Source organism: Crotalus tigris, unplaced genomic scaffold (genome assembly GCF_016545835.1).
Source record: "Crotalus tigris isolate CLP2741 ecotype Arizona unplaced genomic scaffold, ASM1654583v1 scf7180000023712.884563, whole genome shotgun sequence".
In the NCBI taxonomy this organism is placed as follows: Eukaryota; Metazoa; Chordata; class Lepidosauria; order Squamata; family Viperidae; genus Crotalus; species Crotalus tigris.
In genome coordinates, this window is record NW_024100134.1 from 538,552 (window position 1) to 562,683 (window position 24,132).

At 48.5% G+C, this 24,132-nt stretch overlaps 1 protein-coding gene across 3 annotated transcripts in view; it reads left to right on the plus strand.

Moving 5' to 3' along the window:
* The first annotated feature begins 4,556 nt into the window (after positions 1-4,556).
* Positions 4,557-24,132, plus strand: part of TBX2 (T-box transcription factor 2) — a 47,712-nt gene continuing 28,136 nt past the window's right edge. The window contains exons 1-4 of one of the 3 annotated variants that reach the window (XM_039320838.1): positions 4,557-5,319; positions 8,758-9,025; positions 18,958-19,104; positions 21,712-21,788. In XM_039320838.1, coding sequence (XP_039176772.1) covers positions 4,952-5,319; positions 8,758-9,025; positions 18,958-19,104; positions 21,712-21,788 — 860 coding nt within the window. In that variant the 5' untranslated portion in view covers positions 4,557-4,951. Of the gene's footprint in view, positions 5,320-7,799; positions 7,825-8,440; positions 8,540-8,647; positions 9,026-18,957; positions 19,105-21,711; positions 21,789-24,132 lie in introns of those variants that run through there. The other 2 variants (XM_039320840.1, XM_039320839.1) reach the window with 2 other exon arrangements.

Here is a 24,132-nt window from a genome sequence, read left to right on the forward strand (position 1 = left end):
TCAGTTTACAGGCAAGATCAAAGCACCTGCACCGTTTGCTCTTTCAACAGTGATCAGATCATAGCTACGCATTTCAACATCCGTCCTAAGGACTCTGTAACATATCTCCTCCGAGTTTAAGCCAAGCCATTTCGGAGCGTTTGAACGGGCTTGATTCTGAGTGGCTTGGGACTTTTAAGTTAACCAACTTTGAGCCATAAGGGATGAATTTATACACGCATTCCATTTTTTTTAAATATATATATTACACGATCTAGTTCTCTGGCGCAACAATTTTGCGAAAAATTCAATTCCCACCGCGGGGGCTGGCTGTTTTCCCACAACCGGCCAAGCTAGGATGAGCAAAAAGCCCCAGGACTGCGTTTAATTCAATACGCCGAACTTGGTTTGCCTTAGGCTTATTTATCTGAGGGGTGGGGGGAGCGCTAGGACAGCTGCAATCCATCCCGTTCGTTTCCTTTCTGGTGCAGTTGATTAGCTACCCCCCCCACACACACACACATCTGAGATCATTCAATAACCGGCTTCTTCGTCTCGTCGGAACATTAGCCAGCGGGACCCTATCCCGTGTTTACGGGAGTTTGAGCACGGCCGTTTTCTTCTGCTCGCTCAGCTTTTACGCAGAGCCTCCCCAGACTTCGCGCAGTGAAGTCGGGCGTCCTAGCTTAATCCGAGGCCCCCGTTTCGAGATCCCGCTCGGTTCGGAGGCGCCGGGGTAAAGTGGGGGCAAAAGTCCCGCATCTTTTCCCACGTTCGCGTTTCAGTTTTTCTCCTCCTGCAACTACTAAGCGGCGGGGCTGAGGGAATCTCTTGGCCAAACTCCCTGGGCCAGATCCCAAAGCCTTTGATGGGACCCCCTGCGCGATGTGGGGGGGGGGAGGGGAGGCAAGCAACCCGGAGAAGATCAAGGCTGCAACTCGGACTGGAAGCGCGGCTGCGTTCACACGTACCAAACGCGGGTCTACCCCAGTATTTCCTCTACCCCTTCTTCTGCAGGTTTATTATTATTATTATTATTATTATTATTATTATTATTATTATTATTATTATTATTATTATTATTATTATTATTCCCCCTTTCGGGGCCTCGGGTGAACCCCTGGAAATCTCTCCCGCGGGTGCCCGACGGCTCTCGGCTGTTGTCACTCACCGAAGGCCGCCGCGTCTGGCAGGGCCTGCTGAGCCCGGCGCTCGGCGTGGCTGGCTGGGGTCGGAGGTTCGTTCGCCAGTCCGGCTGGGCGTCGCAAAGAGGCTCTTAAAGCGGCGATGCTCCGAGTCTCCCTAGGTCCTTCCTCCGCTCCGGCGATCCGAGATTCCAGGTTGAGAGAAGAAAGCCACGCGGATCGCCTTGCAGCTAATCCCCCGCCCTGAGCCTCGTTGGAGGGGGGGGACACGGAAATCCATTCATTTCTGCGCCTCGGAGTGGGCCCTACTTTCAGCTGCGGCGCGGCTTTATCCTTCCTTCCTTCCTTCCTTCCTTCCTTCCTTCCTTCCTTCCTTCCTTCCTTCCTTCCTTCCTTCCAACCCGGTTTTCCACTCAGCTCCTTTCCTTCCTTCCTTCCTTCCTTCCTTCCTTCCTTCCTTCCTTCCTTCCTTCCTTCCTTCCTTCCCTGTTTTTCCACTCAGCTTTCTTTCTATCTTTCCTTCCTTCCTTCCCTGTTTTTTCCACTCAGCTCTTTCTTTCTTTCTTTCTTTCTTTCTTTCTTTCTTTCTTTCTTTCTTTCTTTCTTTCTTTCTCTTTCTTTCTTTCTTTCTTTCTTTCTTTCCTTTCTCCCCTTCCTTCCTGGTTTTTCCACTCAGCTTCCTTCCTTCCTTCCTTCCTTCCTTCCTTCCTTCCTTCCTTCCCTGTTTTTTCACTCAGCTCTTCCTTCCTTCCTTCCTTCCTTCCTTCCTTCCTTCCTTCCTTCCTTCCTTCCTTCCTTCCTTCCTTCTTTCCCTGTTTTTCCACTCAGCTCTTTCTTCCTTCCTTCCTTTCTTTCTTCCTTCCTTCCCTGTTTTTTCACTCAGCTCTTCCTTCCTTCCTTCCTTCCTTCCTTCCTTCCTTCCTTCCTTCCTTCCTTCCTTCCTTCCTTCCTTCCTTCCTAAGTGCGTCTCGACCGAAGGAGCCAGCGCCTTAGCCTCCAACTCTCGCCGAGGGCGGGGGGGAGATAGGACGAAAGAGCCCCCTCCGACAGGACTGATTCAAAGGATTCTACCCGCTCGATCCCCGGTTCTCTCTTTCGTCCCTCCCCCCCCCCACTCACGCACCTTCAAACTGGGCGGCGGGGGTGTCTGTGCGCCTCGCTTGGGGCTCGGGCTGGACCCGGCGCTGCTCTAAGACAGAGACCCGAAATTGCTGCGCGAAGTTGGAAGCGCCGCTTTTCTCGAAGTTGGCATTTACTCCCGAGTAAGGGCGAGGGGCTGGCTTGGCCGAGGCTTTCGGTTTACACCCAGCCTGCTCCCTAGCAGGCTTCTTTACCCCAAGGTAAAGGGTTTTATTCCCGCAGGGTAAAAAACTAACCGGCTCCGGGGACTCGGGAGGGAAGCGGCGTCTCTTATAACTGGGGCGCTGCAAGCTTTTCGGGGCAGCGTCCGCTCAATCTTCGCCCAGGGATAGATACTACATCCCTCCGTCTTGACTGGGCAAAGAGAACACCCTGGCGGGCAAGATTATTTACTTGCGGACTTGACACCGGCGGCCTGAGTTCTTTGCAAGTTTGGGGCAAAACCGGGCACCAGATCAGCTCTTCCCACCCCCCCACCCCCCCCAAAAACCTCTTGCCCGGTCCAAACGCGCCTCCTTGGAGCGTTAAGCCTTAGGGCGCCGGGCCGAAGGGGAGGAAGCGAGAGAAGGGGTGTGTGAGAGGGAAGCAGACGTGCGAAGGGGGAAATCCGAGGAAGACGCGGCGGGCTTGGGGTTGCAACGAGGCTGGGGCGCACCGGGGCCGAAGGCGCTTGGAAAAAGGGGGAGAAATAACCTTATCCGAGGTTTTAACCCGGCGTCGTGTTCTCACCGGCCCTCAAAACGCCCGCGTGTTTAAAGGTCTTGGGAAAGGGGGGGGAAGGGGGCTTATTGGCCTTCCTTTAACTCCTGCTTCGTGGAACTAGGACGCCCCCGTGGGTCAGCCTCGTCTCTTGTCCCTGACCCCTCCCTCGTGCAACCCCCTAGCCCCCCCCCCATCCCTCCACCCACACCTCCACCCCCGGGACGCCAATCTTCTGCCTTTCGCTCCAGGATGCCGTTCTTAAAGGCTGCGGTCCGCCGCGTTGGGCGGCGGCGGGGCGCTTGCTGCCTTGCTGGCTGCCCGGGCAGCTTCGGACAGCCTTTGGTAGCAGCTCCGGGGAAGCTTCCCTCCCGCTCGGTGAGCCAGGATCCTGCCGCCCGGGAACCCCGGTCCGGCGTGGGGAGGCCTCCTATAAGGCCTCCAGCCTCGGTTAATATTTTATTCTGTTGACATGTTTGCTTTCTGGCCAGAGTTTTCCCGACACCTTCGCCCAAGTCTTCCTCGCTCGCTCGCTCTCTCCTTCTCTCCCTCCTCCTCCTTCCTCCTTCTTTCCTTCCCCCCCCTGCAGCAAACCGCTTTCTTTTCTGCCTTTTTTATTTTATTTTTTTTAATTCTGCCTCCCCCCTCCCTCCCTCCCCCCCCCGCAGATGGGCCCAACCTGTCAAAACCACGCCTCTGGGCTTCCACAATTGGTCTGCGCTTCGTAAAATCCACAATCATTAAGAGTGGGGGGGGTGGGGGGGGAGAGAAAGAGGGAAGAGAGGTGGAAACGCGCCGGCGGAGGGAAGAAGGGGAAGGGAAGGGAAGGGAAAGGAGGGGGGGACGCGGGTGGGCGGCGGGTGGAGCGAGCGGAGCGAGCGAGCAAAGAGGCGGAGGAAGCGGGGAGAGGAGCGAGGCGGCGCACGCGAGACAGCCCCCAGCTTTTTTTTTTTTCTTTCTTTCTTTCCTTTTTTTTTTTTTTTTTTTGCAGAGCGAAGCCAGCAGGGGAAAAGAGAAGCATTCCACCCGGAGTTCTCCCGGCCGGAGCGATGAACCGTCCGGCTCTCCTCTTCGCCCCCCGAGCCGGGCTCGATCCGACGCCGGAGCCTCGCGCTTCTTGACTCGAGGAATCCGCCCTTTGCTTTCGCTTTGGATTGGAAAAGGCTGAGAGGCAGAGCCGGCCCGAGAGCTGAGTGCCAGCCCGGAACGAACCGCTCGCTCTTTATTCCTCCAAGATCCAACTCGGCTCTCTCTCTTTCTCTTTCTCTCTCTCTCACTCTCTCTCTTTCTCTCTCTGTCTCTCTCTCTCTCTCTCTCTCGGAACGGCCGGGAGTTGTTCTCCAGGCTGCAGGCGCCCGGGAGGGGGGGGGGGACGACGACGCTGCCCTGCCCGACTGCCCCCTCCCAAAGCAAGCCCCCCAAGTTTGCAAGCTCGTCTGGAGAGGTGCTTTTCTTTCTTTTTTTCTTTTTAAATTAAAGAACCACCCCCCCCCATCAAAAAAGCTGCAAGATCCCGAGGCGTGAGGAATCGGTGGCGGGGGAGGGGACCCCCCCGGATCTTCTTGATTTTTCTTGATTTTTGAAGATCTCAGCGAAGGAAGGGGGGGGGCGTCCCTTCCCTGCCGGCCTGCCTCCCGTTGGCGGCGGCGAAGAAGAAGCCCCTCCGGGCGTCCGGCAACCCGTCCGGAGGCTTCCGATCGTCGGAGTCGCCAGGGGTGGTGGTGGTGGTGGCGGGGGCCTGGGCTCCCCACCCGTCTTCTGCGGTGCTCCCCTCTTCTCCCCCCCTCCCTCTCTGCCAAGCCCCGAAAGGAGGCGAAGACGGCAGCCTGGCTGAAAGCGCCGGTAGGTTGAAACTGACTAGACCTCCGCCGCTGAGCGCCAAGCAAGCCGGGCTGAAATTCAGCGGGCCGCCGGCTTCTTCCTTCCCGCCGCTAGCCCTCTCGGCCTGGGGGGCCTCGCTTTTCCCGCCTGGCTTTGTGGATGTCCCGATGAGAGATCCAGCGTTCTCCGGGGCTGCGATGGCTTACCACCCCTTCCACGCGCCCAGGCCAGCCGACTTCCCCATGTCTGCTTTCTTAGCGGCCGCCCAGCCTTCCTTCTTCCCGGCGCTGGCTCTGCCCCCCGCCGCCCTCACCAAGCCCTTGGCGGATCCCAGCCTGGCTGGAGCCGCCGCCGAAGCCGGCTTGCACGTCTCGGCTCTCGGACATCACCACCAAGCCGCCCATCTGCGGTCGCTGAAAAGCTTGGAGCCGGAGGAGGAAGTGGAAGACGACCCCAAAGTCACGTTGGAAGCCAAAGACCTCTGGGACGAATTCCACAAACTGGGCACCGAGATGGTGATCACGAAATCGGGCAGGTAAGGAAGAGCTCCCTACCCCCCCCCGCCGCTCCCCCCCACCGCTATTAATTAAAAAGAATCATCACAACAATAAAGTAGATTTCACCGGGCAGGAAAAAAAAAAGCCAGCCGTGGAATGGATGACCACGGTAATAACCACGGTCGTAGTAATGTAGTTGACTGTCCCTGTCTGTACAGGGTCTTTTTTCAAAGCAAAGCTGCACAGAACAAGAATTAGGAATAAATGGGAATATTAATGGAATGTGCGGAAGGAGTGGTTTATGGACCTCGGGGGGGGGGGGAAAGCCAGCCCTTGTGTGTTATCATCCTAAAATAAGACTATGTAGTGCTATTCCCTTTGAAGCTAAGTAGTGCAGAAAACGTAAGAAGTTTCTGCCTGGCTAGAGCCCTGTGGATTAGATTTTGAGGCCACCGGATTCTCAAAGAGCTAACAACACCAATAATAATAATATAGGCAGAATGATTTTAGCAATTTTGTGGGGAGAGAGAGAGAGAGAGAGAGAGAGAGAGAGAGAGAGAGAGAGAGAGAGAGAGAGAGAGAGAGAGAGAGAGAATCCAATCCTGGTCCAACAATAATGTAATAGCAATAATTATATAGATGCAAAAGGGTTTTTTTTAGTAATTATTATGGAAAGAGAGAGAATTCAGTCCCTGTCCTATAATAATGATAATACAGTAGCAATAATAATATACATGCAGAAGGATTTTGAGTATCTATGATGGAAAGAAGGAGAATTCATTCAGTCCTTGTCCAATTATAATAAAATAGCCACAATAATACGCATGCGAAATGATTTTATTACTTATTGTGGAGACAGGAAAGAATTCAGCCCTTGTCCAATAATCATAAAACAGCAACATAATACATATGCGAAATGATTTTATTATTTATTGTGGAGGGAGGAAAGAATTCAGCCCTTGTCCAACAATAATAATAAAATAGCAATATTACATATAAATATATGTTAGAAGGATTGTTAGTATTTATTGGGGACAGAAGACAAATTGTCCTTGTATAATAATAATAATAATATGCAGAAGGATTTTTAGTATATATTAGGGAGAGAGGGAGAATTCACCACCATCATCATCAACAACACGCTGTGCCCTTTTGAAGTAAGTGCGGAAAAAGAGTAAGAAGTAACGAACAAATCATATAATTTCCAGAATCCCTGTTGGGGTTTTCCCGTGGGAAAGCAGAGAAAAACCAACTTTTTTTCTCCTTTCCGCGAGATGGGGCTTCGCCACGTTACTAATACAACAATATTTGCAATTTTTCCAGTTTGAGCCCTGCTGTCTCCAACCCCAACCCCCCTCCCTTCGCATCCCAAATATTTAGGCTGATATCTGCGAAAGGGAATCTTCCGTTTGGAGGTCCCTGGAAATCCTGAAACGAGCGGAGGGTTGATTTCAGACAGGCGGGTTAGGAGAGCGGGGTGGGGGACTTGACAAGGAGCCTGAAAGCCATTTATCTTATTTTTTATTTTTATTTTTTAAAAAGACAGGATGATTCCCCCCCCCCGAAGCAGTTTCGAGAAATTGGCGTCCAAACCCACCCACCCCCGTCCCCTTTAGAATTCCGATTCTTATTCTTTAAACACTGAACTGCAGTTTAGGCTCTATTTCCACATGCAGTTTATTTCGATGTAAAGGTTGACCTGCGCTTTTTTTCCTTCTTTTTTTAAAGAATTTCTCGCTGGTCCCTTTGCAATATCTCTTGTCTGTTCTTCTGCCATTCTGAATCATTTTGAGCAAATCAGAAGGATTTTTTTTTTTTTAAAGAAAAAAAAACTACGTTTTTTTTTAATGCGCCAACATCTGGAAAGCCACAGCTGGAAATAGTTGGGGGCGGCTGGCAGGGGAAAAAAAAAACAACCACCCCCCAAAAATCCGTGTACAGGATTCCCGTGTAAAAAGTCTGGCAAGGCGGGCAGGTGGCCTAGTGTCCCAGGCTCGGTTGCCCCCAGAGCTCGGGGCAACGGCGAGGTTTCCTCGCGAGTAAAAAAATCAAGCAAAAGAAAAACTGCCCAGATTCGCGTTTTTATAATTTCCCACCCATCCCCGGCCGGCCTTCCTGGTTCAAGTTTTTAGGCTGATTAAATTGATTGGATCTGTGTGTGGGTGTCTGTGTGTGTGTGTAGGGGGGGGTGTCATTTGCACCCCTGCTTTTTGTCCCCCCCTTTTTTAAAATATCTGAGGAGTTATTGGTTTTACAGAGGGACTTTATGCGGTTTTTTTTTTTTCCCCTATGCGTTTTTTTTCCCCCTCCTTTCGCTTGTCTCTCTTCCAGCGGCCTGTCCTTCGCGTTGTTTTTTTTTAAAATCACTTCTTCCTTCTGTTATTAAAGGGGTCCTCTGTACACGCCCTTCCTCCCCCCCCCCCCGTCCTCCCTAGCCTCGGGGTTTTTATCCAGCCAACCTCGGACACCGAGGCTGAGTTTAAGTCAAACCCAAGCAGCTGCTTCTTCTCCAAGAGAGAATCTTGCAGGCTTTTTAATTCCAGGTTTCTGTGTTTTAAGTTTTAGTTTTAGTTTTCATTTTAACTCCAGGCAAAGGGACCTTCGGGGGGGGGAGGAGGGGGTAAATCACCTCCCTCTTCATAATTTCCCTTTTTTTTTGGTGCAAATCCATAACTCGGATTATTTCCCTGTGTGTGTGTGTGTGAGTGAGAGAGAGAGAGAAGTGTAGAAAAGCTCCCTTGAGTGGGAAGCACCTCTCTTTAAAATGGCTGGATAGGTGCCTGCAGGTGGTAGGAAGAGAAGTGGGGTTTTTTTTGTTATTCTTTTAATTGAAACGGTTTTATTGTTTAGCCTTCTTCGGGCTTCTAAAGCAGAAATGATTGGACCGGTTAGAAATATTTCCTTAACCAAATGAAGGCATGCTGGATTGTCTTTGCCCCGAGTCTGTTTTGATAGCGAAGGAGAGAAATGAACCCCCCCCCCGGCAAAGGCTAAAATCGGGGCGACCCCGCAGGGGTGGGGGGAAGGAAGCAGACGTTGTTACTCCGGATTAATTGTTCCGAGTTTCCGAAGGGGAAAAGACCCCCCCACCCACTCCTGCCTACCCCATTTTCAGTTCCTTCTTGGGAAGTTTGACTGAAGTCTGGGGGGGGGGGCGTCCAGGGAAAAGACCAAAGCGGTGTATTATTCGGGAGTAAACCGAGTCTCCCCCAGTTTAACAGAGGGGGGCTGTATCATAGAAAGGGGAGGGGGACACAGGCCTTCAAGCTTGTCCGAGCAGGAAATTTAGAGAGAATTGTGGCATTTAATGGACATTATTAACCAGGGATCACTCGTTGTTGGGCCCTAGTTAGTTTAAAGGGACAGGTGCAGAAGTGGGTTGCAAAGTATGATATTCTTCTTTTTATTCATAATTTTAAATATATGGAATTGGAATTGCGCCGAGATTTAGTCTCGTCTCTCTCTTTCGCCTTCAGACGGATGTTCCCCCCTTTCAAAGTGAGGGTCAGCGGCCTGGATAAGAAAGCCAAGTACATTTTGCTGATGGATATTGTGGCTGCCGACGATTGTCGCTACAAGTTCCACAACTCGCGTTGGATGGTGGCCGGCAAAGCCGACCCGGAGATGCCGAAGAGGATGTACATCCACCCAGATAGTCCGGCCACGGGCGAGCAGTGGATGGCCAAGCCGGTGGCCTTCCATAAGCTGAAGCTCACCAACAACATATCGGACAAGCACGGATTTGTAAGTGGGCGCCTTCCTTCCTTCCTTCCTTTTCTCTTTGTTTCCTTTTCTTCCTTACATTTATGGTTTTCTTTGGTTCTTTCTTTCTTTCTTTCTTTCTTTCTCTTCCTCTTTTTTCTCTCTCCTTCCTTTCCTTTCCTCCCTTCTTCCTTCCTTCCTGGTTGCCTGCCTTTTCTCCTTGTTTCCTTCCCTTTCTCTTTCTTTCTTTCTTTCTTTCTTTCTTTCTTTCTTTCTTTCTTTCCTTTTCTCTCTTTTTTCTGTCTCCTTCCCTTTCCTCCCTCCCTCCCTCCCTACCTTCCATTTCTCCTTTCCTTCCTTCCTCCTTACCCCCTTTCTTTCTTTCTTTCTTTCTTTCTTTCTTTCTTTCTTTCTTTCTTTCTTTCCTTCTTTCTTTCTTTCCTTCCTCCCTCCCTCCCTCTTTCTTTCTTTCTTTCTTTCTTTCTTTCTTTCTTTCTTTCTTTCTTTCTTTCTTTCCCCTTCCTCCCTCTTCCTCTTTACTTTAGCTCTGTCCTTCTGGCCCGGGGGAATCCTACGCCATTGACACGTGTCTCTATCTTCAGATAATCACTCCACTGGGAACTGGAGCGCTGGCAGGCAGCCGCCATCGCTGCCTTTTCGCCCCCTCTGAAAGGCCCTTCCTTAGACGGGCACAGGATTTCAGCCCAACCCTGGCTTTGGGGGTGGGGGTGGGGGCTCTAGCCACTGCCAGCTCGAGGCCCCTCTTCCCAATTCTGTCTCCAAGAGCCCAGTGCTGGGGGCGCTCTCTTTTCTCCTTAGCCTTTTCCAATCTTCCCGAGGACAGAATAGCTGGGCGCATAAAAACAACAATGCTTTCACCACAATTTTGATAGGATCCTTGCATAAAGATTGGCGCGGGATAAAGTTTGGCGCGTCTCCTCTTTCTGTCTGGGGAAAGAGGCGACTTTCAAACGGTTTCTACCTGGGGGTTTTATTCCTCCCATTCCCCCCCCCAATCACCTGATTCTGAAACGGGGGAGACTCTTATCAGCAAGCGATAAATCCTCGCGGCCTCCACGCTCTCTTATCAGGAGCTTAATGTTCAGAGCAAGCTGGGTTTCTAAGCTAAGCCGTGGGGTGGGGGGCGAGGGAAGTAGTAAAAAAATATCCTAACACCATACACACACACACACACACACACACACACACACAAACACACAGAGGGACCCCCCCCATTCTGCTTCGCGTATCCTCCAGCGCCCCAATTCCCATGTAGTAGTTGTAGTAGTTTTAGTGGTGGTGGTAGTAGTAGTAGTAGTAATAATAATAATAATAATAATAATAATAATAATACCTGTAATACCATCAAACATCCACATCTGCCTATCCCAGGTCCTGGGTAAGGACTCAATAGGTAGACAAAATGCCAAATCCAGTCTGAACATCTGGCTGATTGTGCGATGATCTATAATAATAATAATAATAATAATAATAATAATAATAATAACTGCGACGATATCTGTAATAGCATCAAACATCCACATCTGCCTATCCCAGGTCCTGGGTAAAGACTCGATAGGTAGACAAAATGCCAAATCCAGTCTGAACATCTGGCTCATTGTGAGATGATCAGTAATAATAATAATAATAATAATTAATAATAATGCCAAATCCAGTCTGAACATCTGGCTGACTGTGCGATGATTAATAATAATAATAATATACGGCATTCTCTCTGCACCAGTCGCTTGCTTGGAAGGTGTGTCGATAGAAATATGAAGTCACCGGGCTTGTCTCCGGTTTAGATTCCCAACCATAGTTAGGTAAGCGAAGCCCCGTTGGGATCAGCAGATTTTTAAATAAAAGAAGCACCGTCTTCAGCAGATTTTTAAATAAAAGAAGAGGGTGGGGAAGAAGAGAAAATCACCCGCAAATTTCCTCCGGGTAGAGAGAGAAATTCGGGAAGCGCAATTTTCCCGAGGATCCGCGATTGCCGGGCGGGAAGGAGCAAGGAGAGAGAGAGAGTTGACCCCCCCCCCCGGAGGATTTTCGGATTTTTATTTGTAATTTTTTTTCCCCGGCCGCTCATTCGGAAAGCCGTCAACTCTTTTTTTGCAACCAGCCGAAGGAAAAGACGCAAAGCGGGGATCGGTGAAAGAGAGAGAAAAAACGTTTCCTTGTAAGGTGTTTAAGCGTTTCCTTCCTTTCTCCCCCCCCCCTCATTGCTTCCAAATTGCAGACGGGATGGAGAGTGGGCTCGGATACTCCCACCCCATCCTCTTACAAATATTGTGAGGTGGGGAAAACGGATCCTGGAAGTTGACGAACTGGCTTTGGGACAAACTAGCAGTTGAGCTGAGCGATTTGGAGGGGGGGGGGGATTGTTTGAAAACTGGATTCTGCTCCCAGCCATCCATTTGAAAAAGCTACAATATTTATACAATTGTGCCTTTTCACTGTATGCATGCATGCATGCGTGTATATACCTACCTACCCACCTACATTTTGATCTTAGATGATCACCTGGCTGTTTTTGTGCTCGCCTTTCCCAAACCTTAGACTGCAATTCTCCGTCTTTCGTGACCTGGGAAAAAAAACTCCTTAAACAGAATGATGCCACATCTTAGAGTAAACTTTTCTCCAGCAGCGCGGTGTTAAACATATATTTAAAAATGCATTTCTACATCAATGACGCCCTGTTGAAAATCAAATGAAATACAAAGGAGTAGATCTCGGAGTAGCAAAAGAGAGAGAGAAAGAGCAGGAGAAAGAGTGGGGGAAAAAAAGAGAGAAAAAGAGAGAGGGAGAGGGGAGGAGAGAGAGAGAGAGAAAGAAAGAAAGAAAGAAAGAAAGAAAGAAAGAAAGAAAGAAAGAAAGGAGAGGGAGAAATATTTTTATGTTTTACATCTCTCCATAGAACAGTAATGGGCGTATCGGAACGAATCTAGGCAGCGCAGGAAAAATCGGCTTGTTTTTTTTTTTTAAAAAGACCTTTTTTCATTAAAATCACTTAGACGTTTCAAGCGAGAAGGAGGGACAGAAGGAATTATTTCCATAAATCTTGACTTGGTTTGTTGTGTTATAACTTGACCTCCTTTTAAACTCACTTTAAGAGGTTACGAAAAGGTCTTTTTTCTCTCTCTCTCTCTTTCTCTCCCCCTCCGGGAAGGGAATAAAGAAAACAAGTTGAATTACAGGTGTATTTTACAAAAGCAAAAAAAATGCAGCAAAAAAAAATAAAAGGGCTAGATTCTGATTCTCGCCACTCAAGTCGGCCTTCTCCTTCTATCTCACAGGATCTGGTTTAAAAAAATAAATTACAGCTTGCGAGTTAAGAGTGAGGGAAAAAAAAAAAAAAGCTGAGCCTGCCCGGTTTTGCTATATAAATATATAAATTTAATTTTCCTCCCGTGGAATGTGCACAGCCAGCTTCTCCACACCCCCACACCCCCCGCGTGAGTTTGTGAGAACTGAGAGCCTTAAACTTCGAGTTTAAGCTCCTTCTCTAATTTTCCCCCCACCCATGTTGGAATTCAGCTCCGGCCTCTTTGCACTCGCGTGTGTGTGTGTGTGTGTGTGTGCAACGCACGCAACCCACAACCGGGGAAAGCTTGCCGGAGGGAACGCGACTGAACCCCTGAAAACGGGCTACTACTACTGCAACTGGGCGATCCAGTGGCCTTTTGGAAAAAAGCACCTTTGGGGGGGGGTGGCTGAAAAGAAGGAGAGCCAACATTGTATTGCTTGGGAGGGTGTGATTACCCAGGTCAGCTTTTCACTGTCCTTCGCCCTCCCCCCCCCCTTTAAATGAAAAGCCACATCTTTGGGGCATGGTGGGATTCAGGGCTGCGAAGGTTGCTGCCTCGAACAACCAGAAAGAGAGAAACGCCTGCAGGGATGAGACGGTTAATAGCCTACTCTGTAAATGGGCTGAAAGTGTCCGGTCTTCTTTCAGGTCGCCCCTCGTGGGCCGCTTTGGACCTGAGCTGGGTTAGTAAGGTCGCTGGGGGGGGGGGAAGAGGAGCCTTGCTTAAAAATGCCCCCCCCCATCATCATCATCATCACCCCACTCGAAAAAGGCGAAATAGCAGGGAAATATCTTCTTTTTTTTAGATTTCGTGCTGGAGGGAAAGAAAAGACGGTGGTGGGACCCCGGGCGTAATTCTCAGTGGAACCGGTGGAGAATTGGTCGTTTGAAGGGCAGGAGTGGGTTTAGTGCACTGGGCAGTTTGCGACACATGTCCTTCCTTCCTTCCTTCCTTCCTTCCTTCCTTCCTTCCTTCCTTCCTTCCTTCCTTCCTTCCTTCCTTCCTCTCTCCTTCCTTGCTTCTTTCCTTCCTTCTTTCCTTTTCTCTCTCCCTCTTCTTTCTTCCCTCCCTCCTCCATCTTCCTTCCTTCCTTCTTTCCTTCCTTCCCTCCTCTCTCCCTCTCCTTCCTTCTCTCCCTCCCTTTTCTCCTTCCTTCCTTCCTTCCCTCCTCTCTCCCTCCCTCTCCTTCCTTCCTTCTTTCCTTCCCTCCTTCCCTCGTCCATCTTCCTTCCTTCCTTTTCTCTCCCTCTCCTTTCTTCCATCCCTCCTCCATCTTCCTTCCTTCCTTCCATCCCTCCTCTCTTCCTCTCCTTCCTTCTCTCCTTCTCCTTCCTTCTCTCCCTCCCTTTTCTCCTTCCTTCCTTCCTTCCTTCCTTCCTTCCTTCCTTCCTTCCTCCCTCCCTCCCTCCCTCCCTCCCTTTCCCAATTTACTTCCATCACCTCAACTACTCCCAAAGACCCTTTGCCTTAACCGATCGAAGAAATCTCGCCTCGAACCTGTCCCGGGGTTGAATCACTTCCCAAACTGTGAGCCTCACATGCTCCGGGAAGGGGAGGGGGGGGGGAGGAGAAAAACAGAGGGGGCTTTTTCTGAAGACCTCCAAAGACTCACCCTCTGATCATTTGCCAGGGTGAAGTATTTTGCCTCCCGGTGGCAAAAAAATAAAATAAAATAAAACCCAGGACCGTCTGAATGAACCCAGCGGGGCGCAAAGACCTCGTTGGAGGGAACCAGGGTTGGTTCAAAAGTCCGGCGGGGGTCCCCGAAAGAGGAGAAGACTCTCTGAGCTTGCCAGGGACCCCTTTCTAAAGAAATGTGCTTTTAGGGGGACGAAGGGAAAAAAGGGGGGGCAGAGTCACACACGCGTCGAGCAAGGAGCGCTGCAAACGGGGAAGAATTCAGCGCGGCTGAATTTTTTTTTTTCTGATTATTTTTTTCCACGGTGTTTTATCCTCTTGCGTTGTTTTGGGGGTTCAGTGGCTGGGCAGGCGCCGAGTCAGTCGTTGGGGTTTTGCCCTCCGGGAAGAAGGGCTCAGCCGAGGGGCCTTCTCTGAGACAGGGCACACCTCCCTCCCTCGGCCTCTGAGGAAACGCCACTGGGATCCTGTGGAATATTGATAATATTCCTAATATTCCCCCAAAACGAGGCCGACTAGTAAACTGTACTGGCGAGGATAAGGGTGTGGCTTCATAAGGGCGTCCAAGCCTCGCTCCTGCTCGTCCCGCAGAAATGCTTTACTTAGGGCTTTACTCGCGAGTAAGGAAATCAAAGAGACCCTTTGGGACTAGGGTTTGGGATTAATGTGGGACTAAGAAGCAAAAACTGCGAGTGGGTCCCCCTCGGGAGGCCTGCGTCCCACTCGTTCCTGCGAGGCTTATTCCCAGGTGCCTTAAAATAAGAGTATCAGCAGCGTCTTCACTTGCTAAGCCAAGCAGCACGTCGGAAGGGCTGCTCCTGCTGCGAATTGCAGGGCTGACCTATTCCCGAGAAAGCTGCGTGTTTCGTCTCATCTCTAGGTTTGGATCCGTTTCCCTCAATTCCTTGTTAAATTGCTTTTGGGGTGTGTGTGTGGGGGCGGGGGAAAGGCGGTCAGGATCCGGACGTTCCACTCTCCATCCCATAATAATAAATCGAAGCAAAGCCCCTTTGATTTGAAGGGAGATCGATGGCAGTTACACGAGCTTAGTTCTTCCCATACTAGACTTTTGGAGCAGGTCCGAGACCTTGGCTTAAACGGAGCTTGCTTAAACCCCGATTCTCCTGGTTTAATTGGTATTTCACTTGCTTGTGACCATCCTTGGTTGACTCGGCCTTCCGAGGTTGTAAGACGAGGACCCAGATCGTTGGGGGCAAATAGGCTGACTCTGTAAACCGCTTAGAACAGGGCTGCAAAGCACTGCGAAGCGATATATAAGTCTACGTGCTCTTGCCGTCCTTTACCTTAGTTTTTCGACACCCAAAACGGCCGCGCCCAAATCTTGCTAGTTGTGCCCAAATCTTGTTAGTTGTACCTCGAGCAAGATATAAATCCGAGCTAAAAACTCTTCCTTCTGTAACCCCGCCAGTCTTATACCCACGATAAACTAAACCACAGTCTAACTTGGCCATATTTTAACCTAGCCTGTAGCCAGGTTCGAGGTGTGCCTTGTGAAAAATCAGAATGAGTTGAAACAGAGTAAGCGCGCATTGGGAATACAAGCACAAAATACGCGGCTGCCTAGAGTCACAAAGAGGAGGGGGGCAGCTGTGTAAATCGAATAAATGAAGATAAATAAATAAAATCCCTCAAGAAGAGATCTCATAGGTTTCCAGCTCCACTGAATGAAACAGTAAGTCTAGGGCAAGCGGTTTATCAAGCGCAAAACGGATCAGAGCCGCCTCCGTTTGAGGATTGATCTCACCCCGTCCTTTAATTCGAATTATCAGCCAGGCCCATCTATTGGCACAAAGGCCGATGGACAGCAGAAATTCTTTTCAAAACTGGGTTGAAAGAAAGCCTCTTTGAAATTCAGGGGACTTTCCTTCGGAGGAATTAGATCCCCCCCCAAAAAAATTAGCTTGTGAAAAATAAAACGGTTTAAAATGGGCCCTTTCCCCTTTCAGCTACAGTTAGTTCCATGTGATGGAATTTAAATCCGAGGTGAACTCGGTTTAAGGGAATTAGCAACCCAAGAAAGGGACTGACAGGGGCGGATTAAGAATGAAGTCCCCCCCCCCAAATGGGTGGTTAAATGCTGCAGATATAAATAAAAATAATTATTATGTCTGGGGTGCGTGGGTCCAAAATGGGAGGGGGGTTAGATCCTTCCGAAAATCGAATCGGTGGCCAGAAACGACCCCAAACCGATCTAGTGATCCAATGGCGCCTGATTCGAGATTTACTTCCCAGAAAAACCCATTCTGTTCACTCTTTGCACGTGTGAATGTGTCTCCGTGTTTTAAGCGTGGATGTTCAGGCGGTCCCTTGTGAGTCGTAAGATACGTTTTAACGCTAGCCGTTAAGCCTTGACGGCGTTTCTTCGAACGCAGGGCTGTTGAGTGTGAACCAGTGGCAGGTAGATCTCGTTGGAAACGGATGTGATCCGCTTTTAAGGATCCCGGGCGGCCTTGCATTCACTCTAAGGACCTGATTTCCCAGCCACTAGATTTCCCTTGTCGCTTGGACACCCCCCCCCACCCCCACCCCATTTCCCCACGCCAAATAATTTAGGACCGCTCCCCATCCAGGCTTCCTCAGGACTGATGGGACTACAAGGCCCATCTTCCCCAACTCGAACTAGTAGCCATACTGATAACCTGGGCTATTGTCCCAGACCCAGAGGGAGTGAAGCCTGATTGAATTGGATCACCCGCCCACCCCTTTGCGGCACCGGGAATCCAATGGCGTTTGTATCCGGGATCTTGATTGATTGGAAATGAACCTGCTGGATTTGCCCCGTTTTAGAGATCCGAGCCAGTTAGACGGGGGAAGAAAAAGCCTACAAAAGTTGGGGGTACCGTCGTTGTTCGGGAGCAAGGAGCCTCCCAGATCGGGTGGATCGGCGCCTTCTCTCCCTTCTCGATTCCCCGAGCCAGCTGTTAGGATCGCTCGCTCTGCGCCGCGCTTCTCTCTCTCCCCCCCCCCAAGGGAGACCAGATCAACCCGCGCTGCTGCCAAAGATCGGCGACTTTTTATTCCCTTTAGCCGCCAGGATCTTAGATCCAAACGGATCTGCTTTGCTTCCGGAGATCTCCCGCCGATCCGCTTCTCGTGGGGAGGCGTGGAAGTGGAAAGCGGGGGGGGGGCTTTTGCGCTCCCCCCACTTTGTTTCAAACCAGCTCCGGTGAAACGCTCGCCAGAGAAAAGGGGGGGGGGATCCGATTCGAATTCCTGCGGCTCGCCGCTGTTTGTCGGTTGGGTTGATGGCAGCCGAGGTGCGGAGGACTAGCGCCTTAGGGAGGCCGCAAGCAAAGAAAACGGGTTTCTGTTGGCTCCCTCTGATTTACTCTGGGCCAAGCGTCTTAGTGGCCTTCGAAGGAGACAGGAGATGGGGGGGGGGTTGATCAAAAGAAGTTGGTGCTTTGGGGTGCACGTCCTTCCTTTTTTGGGGAAGGGGCGAAGCAGAAGCCCTTTTGACAGCCTCCGGATTTCCGTGGCAGCCGAGAAAGGAGGGGAGGGGGCTTCCAACTGTTTTCCCCAGAGCAAGGAAAACTTTTCTTAATCTACCTTTAAACTCTCAGCATTATTGCTATTAATCTGTTTCATCATTGGATAGAATTCTGCATCGATTTTTAACATTCCCCCACCCTTTATTTAAAAGCAGGGACAGTAATGCTTTACAGGTTGAGGTTTCAGACTCAAATAATTCCTTGCTGAGTTTTTTTTTGGGGGGGGGGAGAATGGGAAAGCTAAGGGAAAAGATACTTGAAAGTCAGAATTGTAAGACCAAGCTTGGAGCACAGAAAAATAGTCTCTTGAGTTCCCCTCCCATACAGATAGTCCTTGGCTTACAACCATTCCATCAGCCTTCTGAAAAAAATGCCACTTAAGACAGTCCTCGCACTTACGACCATTGTAGCCTCCTCATGGTCGCATGTTCCAAATTCAGGAACTTGACCACTGCAGCATCCTGGGGTCCAAATGATCACCATTTGCAACTTTCCCAACTGGCTTTCCGACAAACAAAATCAATAAAGGAAGCTGGGTTCACTTAACAACCTATTGACAACGGATGCGATTCGCTTAGCAACTGTGGCAAAAAGGTAATACCTTTGGACATGACTCGCTGAATGACGACTTTGCTGACCAATGGAAATTCTGGTCCGGCACCGTAATTCCTCTCCCAAGATGATAAATACATAAATAAAAAAGCAATTATGTATTATAAAAGCACACTGACGAATGTGAGGTTTCTCCGTCTAGGCCCAAAGCAAGGCATTGTTTGAGCCTGGGACCACAATGTGTAAAGTGTTACTCGTGAGGAAGCTCCTTAAATCTCTCCCTGTTCTTATACCTCTTAACCTGGGCCAGCAGTTTTAAAACAGAGCTTTTTCTTCGGCTCTTTCAAATTTTTTTATTTTTCCTAAAAAAAAATAAACCTATGGAGAGGGCAATTCCCTCTCTGGGAACTGGCTTTGGGGGGGGGGCGTCTCCCTCGGAATTTTCTCTGTCCCTTCTGTCACCAGCAAAACCATTTGATTTATTTATTCAGTTTCTGCAACTTCTACCCAAGTGATTCAAAAATCATCCTTGCCTCTACTAGCAAAAAAAAAAAAATTAAATTCAGCTTTGGATTAAATTTGGGGCTGGGTTGATCCTGAAAAGGGATTGTTCCATAAGGCTTTTTTTTTTTTTTGTAGAAGTTTTCCTTCTCTTATTTATTTAGGGTGGGAATGCAGTGTTCTCGTGAACGTATTTAATCCTAAACTCTCCTTCTTTTTCTTCTTTTGCCCCCAAACAGTATTCTTTCTAACTTTATTGGGGGGGGGGGATGGATGGATGCAATGGGATTTTTAACGGCATAAAAACAAAACAATAAGCAGATTTTTTTCCCTTTTTTTAATGAGCGTGATAGCATCACACAGCCATGTTTAAAAGAGGTCTGGATTTTCCCCTCCACCCCACATCTCTTCTCTTTGACTAGCTTTTAACCTGCTTTCTCCTCTCTCCTGGCTTCCTTTACAGACGATCCTCAATTCCATGCATAAGTACCAGCCCAGGTTCCACATAGTCCGAGCGAATGACATCCTCAAGTTACCTTACAGCACTTTCCGCACCTACGTGTTCCCGGAAACCGACTTCATTGCGGTGACTGCTTATCAAAATGACAAGGCAAGAACTTGGTGGGGTATGCCTGGGTGGGTGGGTGGGTGATTAAGGACTGGGTCTCTCTTCCTTAATTTCTTGGTTAGTCCCGCCTTTCAATTCTTAACTTCCAAGGGGCTAGATTTGAAAAACCGAACCAGCTGAAACAGGAGATTTCCCATGAGTGATTCAAGATAGACTGCCATGATCCACGGAGGCTCCATTGAGCTTTAAGCTTCCTGGATTTGTCTCTTTTTCCTCCTCCTCCTCCTCCTCCTCCTCCTCCTCCTCCTCCTCCTCCTCCTCCTCTTCTTTTTTTTTTTAAGTCTAAGAATTTGAGACAAGTAGCCACCCATTGAAGGGAGGTGTAAGGCTAGTATTAGGGCAAGAAAAATCTAATCTCTGCTCTACGATTTGTGACTGGAGGCTTGGCTTTCGGTCTTAAATATCTAACATGCAGGGTGGATTGTATATTTATTTATTTAAGTTATGTCCTGCCTTTATTACTTCGTAGGTAATTCAAGCCAGCGAACATATCCAATACTTCTCTCTCTTCCTATTTTTCCCACAACGGCAATCCTGTGTGTGGTGGGTTGGGCTGGCCCAAAGTCACCAAAACCAACTTTCGTGCCTAAGGTGCAGCTAGAACTCACCGTCGCCTGATGACTGGCTCAAGGTCACCCAATTGGCTTTCAGGCTTCTCCTGGTGATCGGCCCAAAGCCACCCAACCAGCTTTCAGGCCTAAGGCGGGACTAGAATTCTCAGACGCCTGGTGATTGACCCAAACTCACCCAGTCAAATTTCGTGCCTCGGACAGGACTAGAATTCACACCGCCTGGTTTTCAGGCCAGCACCTTATCCGCTGCTACACCAAACTGGCCCTCTATTAATATTAGAAGGGGATATCTGATCCGTGCAACTTTTTTTGTTATATAAAAAAATCTCCAAACTATCCCCCCCTTCATCCTGCTGATTTTTTTTGTGTGTGTGTGTGTCCTCTAGGAATATCTTCAAGGTTTTAAGAGATGTTTCAGAGTCTTTATCTATCTTCTAGAAACATCTTCCAAAAAAAAAAAAAAGGTTTCACACAGTTTGTCAGTGTTCATTTCCCCCCCTCCCCATTTCCGGGGAGAGGGAGAGAATAGAATAAATAGAGGATTGTAGGAGCCACTAGTCACGTTCACAAGAAATGGTAACCCCGGGTGACCGGAACCATTGCCGCATTCACACGAATCAGCCCTAATGGCCTGATTCACACAACTTCCTAAAACAATGGGTGATTTTTCGTGACCCTCTGAACTCAACTCCATTAGAGACAGTTTAAATATGTAAAACCAGGCCATGTACTGCAGGCTTACAGTTCCTATTTAGCTGAATTCTGCAAATTTTAGCCAAGCCTGGGTAAGTGGTGCTTGGAAGCACCCTCCAGATTTCCCTGAATTTTTTTGGGGGGGGGGGCGTCAGGAAAGGAGCAGGGAAGCAGAGAATTGGGGGCTGAATTCCCCCAACCAGCTTATGCTGCCAATTGAATAAATTGGTTGTATGCTTCCTCCACCCCCCCCCACACCCCGCAATGCATTAACCAGGAACTGACTTTATTTTTATTCATTTATTAAATTTCTTGGCCGCCTATTTCACCACAAGATAATTCCACTTATGACACTAAGAACGAAACTGTAAAATATAGGTATAGAAGATAGAGAGGTAAAAAGTCACGTTCCAGTTTACAATAAACGCAAGCTGACTTGCAAAATGCAGTTGCTAATTCAGTCCCTGAAATTTTAAAATCGCTCTGGAGTGGAGCATCAAAACAAGGCCGGAATTGTCCTCCCAAGGTCCTCGGTAGGTCTTCACCCGACCTGGTTGTGGGAATCCCACCCCAGGTTTCAAATAGGTGTCCCCTATTTGAATCATAACACATGCAAGAAAACCCTCTTTAAACCAGCATTTTTCTCCTTGCAGTTTGTGGTGCTCAGGCCTAAAAGGAAGGAAAGGAGGGAGAGGAGAAGTTTTTATAGTTTAAGTACAATTAGGGTCCGGATCCAAGGTATAAACCCTTGGCTGGAAATCGGATCGGAATTAGATCTGAAGCCGGCAGCAAAGGAAGGATGCAGGGAAATTTCTTTTGCAAATGCTAGCAGAGAGGGACTCGGGCGAGAAGAGAGGAGTTTTTCATTGCCAGCCCCCCACTTGTTCCCCCCTGTCGCTTGGGGGCTTTTGCTTCACGGTGGAAGGTTGTTAATCGGTTACGGCCTTCGCCCTTCAAATTTACGAGACCACCAGGCGAGAGAAGCCCAGCCAGCCTGAGGAGGGAAATGGGAAAAAAAAAATCCCTGAAAATCTGGCTTTTGCAGATCTTGGGGTCTGGAGATGGGGTGGAGACCCCTGTTCCTTCCTTTAGTCCCGTCCAAGAGTCTCAGCCCCACTTCTCTGCCCCCTCCCCCCATTCACATTTTCTTCTATCTTATTTCTCCAACATTCTGTTTTTGAAACCCTAGGGAATACAGTCCTTGACTTACAACGGTTTGCTTAGTGACTGTTAAAATTTACGACAGCACTGAACGACGTGACATTGCTGGGGGCAATAGGTTTGGAGTGTTTCTAAATGTTATTTCCATTTTTTTTTTCCTCAGATCACCCAGCTGAAGATAGATAACAACCCCTTTGCAAAAGGATTCCGAGATACAGGGAATGGACGGAGAGAGAAAAGGTAAATTGAGAGTATATTTTTTTCCTCCCTTAATGTCAATAAAGTTGAATTTATTTCAATGGGCCAATGCCGTTTTTTTTCATTTCTGCACTTTCTCCTTATCTTCATTTGGCCATCCTAAATATAGTCCCTGACCTGTATGGGATTGATTTTGGAACAAGCATTCACAAAATTGTATTGCAATGTTGTATTGCAAATTTGTTATTGTTATCGGCCACCTTAGTGGTGTTTACTCAGAAATTTTGTGGGCAGCCTTACGAGCTTGACCGAGTCTTCAGCTTGTTGAAAACAAGAGAAATTAACCCAACTTTTTAATCAAATACTGTGTTCATCCAAGGTATTGAACTGTGGTTAGTTTAATTATGGTTTATTAAACAACCTCCTGCTGCCTGGGTTTTGATAGCACCTTGCCATAAACATGGCTTACAAGTCACAGTTGCTGGATTTATATAATAATAATAATGATAAAGTTGGAAGGGATCTTGGAGGTCATCTAGTCCAACTCCCTGCTCAGGCAGGAAACCTTATACCATTTTGGACAAATGGCTGTCCAGTTTCTTCTTAAAAACTTCCAGTGTTGGAGCATTCACCGCTTCTGGAGGCAGGTTGTTCCACTGGTTAATTGTTCTAACTGTCAGGAAGTTTCTCCTTAGTTCTAGGTTGCTTCTCTCTTTGGTTAGTTTCCATCTGTTCCTTCTTGTTCTGCCTTCAGGCGCTTTGGAAAATAGCTTGACTCCCTCTTCTTTGGGGCAGCCCCTGAGATATTGGAACACAGCTATCATGTCCCCCTTCGTCCTTTTCATTAAGTTGCAGAGAAGGGAAGAGAGGGGAGGGATGGGGGGAGAGAAGGGGAGGAGAGGAGACAAGATTAGGGGTGACAAGATAGCAGTGTTCTAATATTTGAGGGGCTGCCACAGAGAAGAGGGGGTCAACCTATTCTCTGAAATTCCTGAAGGCAGGACAAGAAGCAAGGGATAGAAACTAATCAGGGAGAGAAGTAACTTGGAATTAAGGAGAAATTTCCTGACAGAACAATTAACCAGTGGAACAGCTTGCCACCAGAAGTTGTGGGTGCTCCATTACTCGAGGTTTTCAAGAAGAGTTTGGATCACCATTTATCTGAAATGGAATAGGCAATCTTGGCTTTTATGACTCGTGGACTTCAACTCCCAGAATTCCTGAGCCAACATGGCTCAGCATGGAAACCTCTCCATTTCTCCTCAGCATGGCTGGCTCAGGAATTCTGGGAGTTGAAGTCCACGAGTCATAAAAGAGCCAAGGTTGCCTACCCCTGGTAGAGGATCTCCTGCTCTAGCAGGGGGTTGGACTAGAAGACCTCCAAGGTCCCTTCTAACTCTATTGTTCTATATTCTATTAAACTCTACACAAACGTGACTCAACATTCAAAGCACGGCCTTAGCTGAAACATGGCATCTTCAGTTAAAGCACAGCTTCCAAGGTACCTTAAACTGCTCTGCCTCCCTCAAATAACATATTATCTCAACCAACTCTAAATTTTAGCATTGGGGAAATGAGGCTGAACGTATGAAAGAAAAGGAGTTCTAGGCCGTGTTTTTTGCTCCAGGTTTAATAGCAGTCACCAACCCTTCAGCAAATGGCAGCACAGAGGCCATTTTGGCTGTCTAAGAAGCTAAGCAGGGGGAGGGCCGGTTAGCAATTGGATGGGAGATCACTCATTGATTCCTGGGATGCCAATTAGGCTGAGAAATTAATCAACTGAGAAAGCAGCATCAAGGTCCTTCCGCACTGCCGCCAAGCATATCATGCAGATTTTTGAGCGGGAATCCATTTTCCTCAAAAGTGGCTCGGCTTTAGTGAGGTGATGTCCATGTCTGGTTTCGTTGGGAACTTTTGGGTTACTATCACCTGGTTTTTTTTTTTTTTGACCTCGAGAAGTAAAACATATACAGGTAGTCCTCGACGTACGACCACAGTTGACCCCAAAATTTCTGTTGTTAAATGAGACCTTTGCTAAGTGAGCCTTGCCCCAGTTTACAGCCTTTCTTGCCACAGTTATTAAGGGAACCGCTCCAGTTGATAAGTTAGCAACCCGGTGGTTAAGTGAATCTGGCTTTCCCGTTGACTTTGCCGGTCACAAAACGGGGACCCCATGACCTTGCGACACAGAGCTGCGGTCATAAATACCAACCCTTTGCCAAGCATCTGAATTCTGATCACATGATCACAGGGATGCTGCAAAGGTCGTAACCATGAAAAGCTGTCCTAAGTCACATTTTTCAGTTGTAACTTTGAACGGTCACTAAATGAACTATTGTAAGTCGAGGACTATCTGATGTAGGTTTGGAAGGGACCTTGGAGGTCT